The following is an 8,936-nucleotide window of genomic DNA, read 5'->3' on the forward strand; positions in this document are numbered from 1 at the left end:
TACAACTCCCTATAGTTTTCATCAATGAGATTCTTTTTTTTTTTTTTTTGATAATATTATATATATATAATTTTTGTGTATAAATAATAATATATTATTATATGATTAGATATAATAATGGTATTTATTATTTATGAACAAAGTTATATATATAACAATTTTTTTTTTTTTTATTGTCTTTGGGGATTTTTTTGGGTAATTAGCTCCCATACTATAAACAGTAAAACCTGAACTAAACTTTTTTTTTTTTTCTCTTTTCTTGTAGACAGCATGCGTAGCATGATTCTTTTTTTTTTTTTTCTTTTGGCATTTGACTAGGTGGACAATTGACTAGGAAAGAACTTCAGTTGGTTGTGAGTTGGGGTTGGGTTTGTGGTTTGTGGTTCGTGATAGTGAGTATGGTGAGAAAAAAGTGGGATCAGTGGTGATGACAATTATAATATGTGCGTGGTGGGTGTTGGTAGTATCCAGTGGTGCTAGTAGCAGGATGAGAAAGTTATAGTTTATTGGTGGTAAAAGATTTTGTATTGGTGGAGAAGAAGAATAGGAGGGAAGTTGGAAAACTATGGTGGGAGAAGAAAAATAAAAATAGAAAGATGCCCATGTTGTGGCTTGGTTGTAGTGAGACGGTTTGCATTAACCGGGAAGAAGTAGATGAAGAAAGTGTCGACCATGAGGGGAAAAAAATAATAATTTTTTTAGTATTTCATTGGGCATTGTTGAGCCCGTTTCGTAGTCAAGTTATGGCTGGCTGACTTCAACCCATGGCCGCCTTTGTGTATATCACTTTGTATCGGCCAAGTCCCAGTTGCAGTAGTCCATGAACAATGCAACACTCCGGCGTTTACTCCGCTTTCATTTTCGCTCTTTATCAACCGAGTCCCTCCGAACCCCACAAAATTCCCAGCACGACTGCGGTTTACTTCAGTACAACAAACGCATACGAAGGTTAACCAAACTCGGGCAGGTCCAAGCAGCGCGCCAACTGTTCGACTCAATGCCTCGAAGAGATTCAGTCTCTTTTAATTCCATGCTCACTTGCTACATCCAAAACAATCAATTGAATGAAGCTAAATCACTTTTTGATTCATTTCAAGACAAGAATGTTGTGACTTGGACAATTTTACTATCTGGGTATGCTAAATGTGGACTTATGAATGAAGCTAGAATTTTGTTTGATTCAATGCCTGAACGAAATGTGGTTTCGTGGAACTCTTTGGTTAGTGGTTATGTGCATAATGGTGATATTAGGTCGGCGAGAGAGGTGTTTGATAAAATGCCTGAGAGAAACGTATCGTCATGGAATTCTATTTTAACAGGGTACTGTCGATGTGGGATGGTTAAAGAAGCTAGAGAAGTTTTTGATAGAATGAATGAGAGGAATAGTGTTTCGTGGATAGTCATGATTTCAGGGTATTTTGAGGTGAATCAGCATAGAGAATCTTGGTATGTTTTCTTGTTGATGTTGAAGAGTGGAATGATGCCTGATCAAGCTATCTTTGTTGTTGGCGTATCAGCAATAATGGGATTGAATGATTTGGATTTGCTTGGGAGTTTGAGGACTATGGTGATAAAATTGGGGTATGAAGGTGATGTGGTGGTGGGAACGGCAATTCTGAATGCTTATATGAGGAATGGGAGTTTGGATGAGGCATACAAGTTTTTTCAGGGAATGCCAAAGAGGAATGAGTACTCATGTACCAGTATGATTGCATCATTTGCACAATGTGGTAGATTGGATGATGCAATTGCGTTGTATGAGAGTGGAGATTGCATAAAAGGTGTTGGTTCAAAGAGTACAATTTTGGCTGCTTACGCACAAAGGGGAAATATCTGTGAAGCTAGAAGGGTATTTGATGAGATTAGATGTCCTAATGTAGTTGCATGGAATGCTATGGTTGCTGGGTATGCACAGAATGGCATGCTTGAAGAAGCAAAAGCTATGTTTCTGAGGATGCCTATAAGGAATGCTGTTTCTTGGGCAACCATGATTTCTGGGTTTGTACAGAATGAAAAGTTTAAAGAAGCATTAGAGTTGTTTGCTGAACTGCATAGGACAGGTGAAGCTCCAAGTCACTCAGGTTTTACTAGTGCTCTGTCCGCTTGTGCCACCCTTGGAGATGTGGAATTAGGTAGGCAGATACATACACTCACTATTAAGACAAGATGTCAACATAATCCATATGTAGGAAATGGATTGATTTCCATGTATGCAAAGTCCAAGAACATGGGTGATGTTTCTCAGGCTTTTTCAACAATGCAAGTGAGAGACATTGTGTCTTGGAACTCACTCATTGCTGGGTTTTCAGAGAATAACATGTTGGATGATGCTTTAGATACTTTCCAAAAGATGCCTAAACGGGATGAGGTATCTTGGACAACAGTTATATCAGCACATGTGCAGGCTGGACAATTTGAAAATGCCTTGAAAATGTTCCTCCAAATGTTAAGGACAGGAATGAAACCTAGAGACTTTGCACTTATTAGCCTTCTCAGTGCTTGTAGCAGTACGGGAACAACCAAGCTTGGGAAACAAATCCACGGCTTGATACTTAAAAATGGATTTAACTCTTGTTTATGTGTATGTAATGCCTTGATAACAATGTACTTCAAGTGTGGAAGTCTAGATGGCTTTTCTGTATTTGAAGATATGCCTGTACAAGACATAATCTCATGGAATGCAGTTTTGACTGGCTGTGCTCAAAATGGTCTAGGTGAAAAAGCCATCAGAATTTTTGAACAAATGAAAGCAGCTGGAATTTTTCCTGATGAAATTAGTTTTCTGGGGGTTATAGGTGCTTGTTGCAATGCAGGTTTAGTGGATAAAGCTCAGGCCTATTTCAATTGCATGCGCCAAATTTATGGAATCAGTCCAATGACTCCCAAGTATAGTTGTATGGTTGATCTCCTTGGGAAGGCTGGTGAGCTTTATGAAGTTCAAACTCTTACTGATGGCATGCCTGTAGAATCAGACTGATGATGGGTGTGCTTCTTGCTGGTTACAGAATTCATATAAAATGAAATGATTGGAAAGTTGTTGGTTGACTTCACAAAATCATGACACCGAGATATGAGAATTATTCCCATTATCCAATACATATGCCATCACAACAGGACAAAGTCAGGTAAATAAGAAACTGAGGGCATGGTAGATTGACCGAGGAATCAGCAAACTCAGATTAAGAAAAAGCTGCATTGTTTAGCTATGGGGGGCTGACAAATGGCACAGTTGAAGAGACTGCTATGACCGCTTTTGAGCAATTTTGCCTTTAAGTGGATAAAAACTTTGTCATGCAGTGGAAGAAGGAAATAGCAGAACAAATTCTTTATCGAGAGAAACTTGCCAAAGTCTGCAGGCTGTCCATACTAAATAGTTCAACTATTCGTATTAAGAAGAATCCTTGAACTTGCCGGGACTGTTCTTTCATGGACTTCATTACAGGCTACCACTTGTAAAACTATTATCCAAGATGGGAATAGTTTCACCATGTTTAAGATGGTTTGTGCTCTTCAGGGGATTACAGAGATTGGTCAACGAGAAAATTTTCATCTCAGCAAGACTTCATTAGCTCAGTGCAATTTCCTAATTTATGCATAGAGAGCAGCGCAAACACTTATTTCGTCGTTGGGTTGGTTACTCAGTTAGACAAGGAAGAAATGAGAGGTTTGTTCATGAAACTGGGATATGCCCCTATCGGAGTAGTTAAATCAAACTCGCCTTAATATTGTGCTCTTGAGGATGAATCCCAACCAATTTTTTGGAGTTGACATTTTGCCCTTGAATTTTTGGATACTAAGTTCATACAGATTTGATATTGCTACGATAAGAAAAATTTTGCAGGACAATGTTGATTATACAAATTTCAGCTTGGTCTATGAATAAGAGCCAATTGGTAAGTCGAAGTTTTCTTCCAGTGTAGTCCATTGCACCTCGTGGATTTCTTCTTCACAATCAAATGTTACTCAAATCTTTGTTCTACAAAAAAAAAATCATTAATGTAACAATTATCAGCAAGGTTGCAGCATTCGCTAACTCTGCCCATATTTTTTCCTGTCCTTGGTTTGAATTGATCGTAGTTAATGTATATTCCATTGGAGCTGTATGATTTTTATTTTTTTTTTAATATATGTTATCAAACTTAAATTTTATAGTAATAGCTTTTCCTTTTTAATGAATATCTCCTACAAGTCTGTAATGTATTAAGAAGTTCAGGTGAAATATTATCTGAGGCAGTTTTACTATTTTGACAACCAGCTTAGTTTTTTAATCCCACTTAACAAATTTCTGTGTAAATTCCTTTGGCATAAGAATGCCAGTCTCTTGCCACATCTAACACAGGACTCTGAATTTCAAAAGCAACTGAGATATAAGCTAGTGCAGATAATTATCACAAACAATGGAAATCAAACACATTTCAAGCCACAAATCAACAAAAAGAAGACAGACCGAAGAAAGGCAACTGAACTGCAAAAGGCGGCTTCACCTGTTCATATGCATAACTAAAACTAATTATCGGGCCGCAGCCAACAACATTTGGGTGCCTGAGACATTTCAATATTGTATCAATCCTTAACAATATTGACCTATAATTAGTAAATGCTTGTAAAAAGAGACAGCTTCCAATAGAGATAGGAAACATAGAGTAGTTTTGAGTTTGGCTTACCCCCCTTAAACAAGTAAATTCGCACAATCTCCAAGTTACAGAGATTGTCATGGAGTTTCTTCCATGGAGGGATTTTCATGTTTCTCAAATGAAAACACCTGACATGGAAGGAACACCATGAGATGCTCCTATCTTTTCACTGTATCAAGTTTACAACTGAACTACAAAAACTATGGTTTATAAATGCAGCAAAAATTTCATCAATGTTCCCTGAGGTTTCATAGCCTAATGTCTAAATATGGGACTCTAAATTAGACGTACCCTAAAAGGAGGTAAATAAAAGATTTCCCAAAACTACAAGTGCGTCAAACTTGCACTCATCAAATCGGCAAAGCTCTCATAATTAGAACCTTTAACCAAGTCAATGGTATCAAGCTTATTTAAATGAAATATATAAGAATGAATGTATTCGTTTCAACAGATGTTGCTGCATTTATAACAATGATAACAGTGTTCATGTGAAGGAAATTATTTGGAACTAGGAAAACTCTACCGATATGCTAATTTAATAAGATATTTCATCAACTTACATCCATCGTATGATGCTTCCATGGAAGTTTTCTTGTTAAACATTCCTGCTATGCTGAGTCAACTTATGGGGGCTGCTATTAAGAGCGTATTAAACACATCATATCTGTAACATGAGCACCCTCTCAGCAATTTCCAGCTTTTGTTTTGACTTCTTAGCAAACTCAGTATCCAATTATATTTGCATGTTGGCATCAGAAAAACCATAAAGGCTATTTATCACCCCCTAACTGTATAAAATTCACCAGATTAATATAAAACAAAATATCGTGAGGAATAGCCAAGAAGAGAGTCAATCAGATTTTTTGAGGCTGTATATGTTGCCAATAACTCCAACAATGCTCACTACAATGGCCAGTACTAACATCAACCATGACACAAACCTCTCAATAACACTTAAACCCTCCCCTTGCGGACTTAACCTTAAAGCCACAAGAGATGGGAATATAAAACCCAATGACACTGCTGTTGTTGCCCCTGTAAACTTGAAAGCTGTCCAAATGTTGGGAATCATGGTAGAACCAAAGTAAACGCACACCAATAGAACCACTGTTAAAGTCAACGACCTCTTCTTACTCTCTATAAGCGGAGGTGATCCCTTAAACACTAAGGCATCTACAGTCTGTCTTAATGAGAAATGAATAACAGGAAAAACAAGAATCAAATGAAGAATGTACCCAACCCGGACGATGTAGTTCAAAGCAGAGCTGAAACGGATCCCAAGATCCTTGTCGAAATTGGTTAGCACATCAGACTCAGTGTCCTTGCCAAAAAGTAAATACCCTGATATGGCAGTTGATGAATAAACCACAATGCAAACGATAGTCGTCATTCTCCCCACCAGGTTCATCTTCTGAGGTGATCTCCCTTCAAGCTCATTATAAATAGGTTGCACATTAAAATGGCAAATATATGCATTAGTCATAATTGGGATCACCACAAGAAGATCCAAAATCGCAGTCTTTGACCCAAGATCAGGACTCATCCTTGGAGGCTCAATTTTTCCTTCAACAAGCTTTATAAAAGCTACTACAAAACATACCACAACAAAAACCACTGCGAGGGCCACTGAAGCAGCTGAAGTTGTGCTCAAAGAATCAATCCTATTCAACACACAAAGTGGTGCCAGAAAAACCACCACAACAATAAGAATCAACCATCTCCTATGATCCCACATCCCATTCCCTAACCATTGATCGAAAACTCCAATGTGATGAGGTGAACCCGACATGACATCACCCAAAATGATCAAATACACCACCAAAACACCAGCATTATTTAAAATTATACAAATCTCAGACAATACCCTGGCAGGCCTGCCCAATGCATATTGCACAACTTCTCCATACGAGGACGCCTTACAAAATACCGAATACCTCACTAGCAATTCGACACTAATTTCTGACAAAATCCCCATCAGGATAATCAACACAAACCCTAAAGGCAATCCAAGAACCTTCATAGTAGCTGGCAAGGCCATGATTCCAGCACCAATAACAGTGGTGGTTAAATTAAAAATAGCACCATATATACCAGACCCATTATGGGTTTGACCATATATATGGGGGTATCCATCAATATCATCATCAAGATCTTCAACTAAAGCATTATGATCATTGGCATTCTTCAGTTCAAATCCGTTTCCATAATCAGAAGATGACGGTTTGAAGTGGGATATTTGGGACGATCGTGGATTTAGAGAACTATTATGTAATTGCAACTCTACATAAGAGTCCTTGGAAATAGCCGAATACTTACTATTCATTATGGCAAGAACAATTACAACGAAACGATGTTCTAAAAATTTAAAAACAAAAAAACAAAATGTGGGAAAAGAAGATTAAAGACTTACTCAAAACATAAAGGAAATTGTGAAGGAATTGAATGGAGAAGAGGAACCCTAGATCTCAGGGTCAACTCCTTGGATGTTCTGTTTTGGTCCGTGGCTTTTCTCTGGTTCAAATACAGAACATAACAGAAGGGGAGGTAGAAAACTCAGCTTTTCTTATTGGAGGATTATTTTTCTACGTGGAATTTTTTTCCTTTTTAAATTATCCATATATACTTCTTCTTATTTTTCCCATATACACACATACACACATATAGATATATAAAATACTTTTAAACTTTGTATTTACTGAGTTAAACATTAACGTATCCAGTCAAAATATAAAACTTACTCATTCACCTAACTAAAATTGAGATATAATGTAAAATATGAAAAAAATGTAAAATTTTTTAACAACTTTAACGGTAAAAAGGTTCATTAGGTGATTAGCGAACCAACGAATCAATCTATTTGCCCACCCAAAATATCAAAATCTTCTTTTTTTTAAGTCAAATTAAATTAAAAAATAATTAAATTTGTATAATGAAAAATAATAATTACATATATAAAAACAAAAAAAATGGCTTATTTTAATTATCAACCTCATAAAAGAGTTTAGGTTATTTACTTTTTTTTTTTTCTTCTGTGAATTTCATGTAGCTTTTGGAGAATTTTATATTATTATAATTGGACCTAACATTTCTAATTATCAAATTCTTGATCATTTTGATTCAATTCGAATTGAGAGTTTAACCTGATTTTAATTAGAATCATAACAAAATATTTTAATCTTAATCTAATTTGAATTATATTATAGTTAATATGATATTATCATAATTTATCCAAAATCGTCCACAGTTTTTACTCTCTTTAGTTTTTTAATATTTTAATTTCTTTTTTAAATTACCACAATTTGGTATTAACAAAACATATAACATTTTGTTTTTTAATAAATAGTCAAAAATTGTGTATACTAATACCTTTTAGAATATATTAATAATCTTAATAATTAAACCTCATTTTCATAACTCAAAAATAAATTAAGATTTTCAAAGAAACAGAAAAAATAATTAGAGTTAGTATAATTATATGAAATATGTAAAAACTTTAGTCGTTATTGACACCTGTTTTTTAATACTTCTTCAATTCGCCCCTAATAAATTTAATTATAATAATATTTATCTAAACATTCAGATCAATTTTAATTAGTTTAAATTGATTTTATGTCAACCCATTTAATTTCAAATTATGTCGGGTTGATCTAAACTAAATTTTGCATAAAAAAAATTAATTATAATTGTGTTAAAAATTGTTGGCGCTAATTAAAATAATTTTTAAAAATTATATTTTAATTGAGAAAATGTGAAGAAAAATTAAGGAAATTTTCATTGAGTTTATAATTAAAGCAAGTTTTGTGGTGGAAGTACTGTAATTTTTTTTATTTGTAATGGAATTGGAAGTTTCAATTGTATCAATCTAGCCCTTTCAAAACCACCCCTAAGAGTTTTTACAAATATAATAAAAATTCGAAATCAAGAACTTAATACTTTTATTTAAAAATTTTAATATTTCATTAATTTTTAAAAATCATTTATATAAAATATTCGTAAATCGTTGAATCCATAAAATGTCTTTCTCGTATTTGTGTTCATGTTAAATTTTGTTTTTTTTTTTCAAAAGCCCAAATATAGGGCCTCCAAGTTAAGAAGATGGGCCCAAACTAGCCCATCTTCTTCCAATTGCATCAATGTTTTATCCTAAACAATTATTTTCTGCTATTTCAATTTTTTCCAAATTATTGTATGCATGTGAAAGTGAAATTACAGTTCACTCCATTTTGTTGTATCAAAATATTCGTTATTTATTGAAAATTTTAAAATGTATCATTTATGAAAAATTATTTATCGAAATTTTGT

The 8,936-nt window shown here is 34.6% G+C and overlaps 2 protein-coding genes across 2 annotated transcripts; one reads left to right on the top strand and one right to left on the bottom strand.

Annotated features, from left to right (window-relative positions):
• The first annotated feature begins 253 nt into the window (after positions 1-253).
• Positions 254-4,067, top strand: LOC123219043 (pentatricopeptide repeat-containing protein At4g02750-like). Its single transcript, XM_044640750.1, has one exon. It carries the CDS (start codon positions 821-823, stop codon positions 2,975-2,977), a length of 2,157 nt encoding a protein of 718 aa, XP_044496685.1. The 5' UTR covers positions 254-820; the 3' UTR covers positions 2,978-4,067.
• Positions 4,068-5,070: 1,003 nt separating this feature from the next.
• Positions 5,071-7,197, bottom strand: LOC123219044 (amino acid transporter AVT6E-like). The gene has a single exon (XM_044640751.1). It carries the CDS (start codon positions 6,955-6,957, stop codon positions 5,485-5,487), a length of 1,473 nt encoding a protein of 490 aa, XP_044496686.1. The 5' UTR covers positions 6,958-7,197; the 3' UTR covers positions 5,071-5,484.
• Between the last annotated feature and the right edge of the window lie 1,739 nt (positions 7,198-8,936).

This window comes from Mangifera indica, chromosome 6 (assembly GCF_011075055.1).
Source record: "Mangifera indica cultivar Alphonso chromosome 6, CATAS_Mindica_2.1, whole genome shotgun sequence".
NCBI classification, from domain to species: Eukaryota; Viridiplantae; Streptophyta; class Magnoliopsida; order Sapindales; family Anacardiaceae; genus Mangifera; species Mangifera indica.

What these genes read in the sequence shown, in the direction of transcription:
- LOC123219044 (XM_044640751.1), bottom strand. Translation starts at nt 6,957, where the DNA reads ATGAATAGTAAGTATTCGGCTATTTCCAAGGACTCTTATGTAGAGTTG.
- LOC123219043 (XM_044640750.1), top strand. Translation starts at nt 821, where the DNA reads ATGAACAATGCAACACTCCGGCGTTTACTCCGCTTTCATTTTCGCTCT.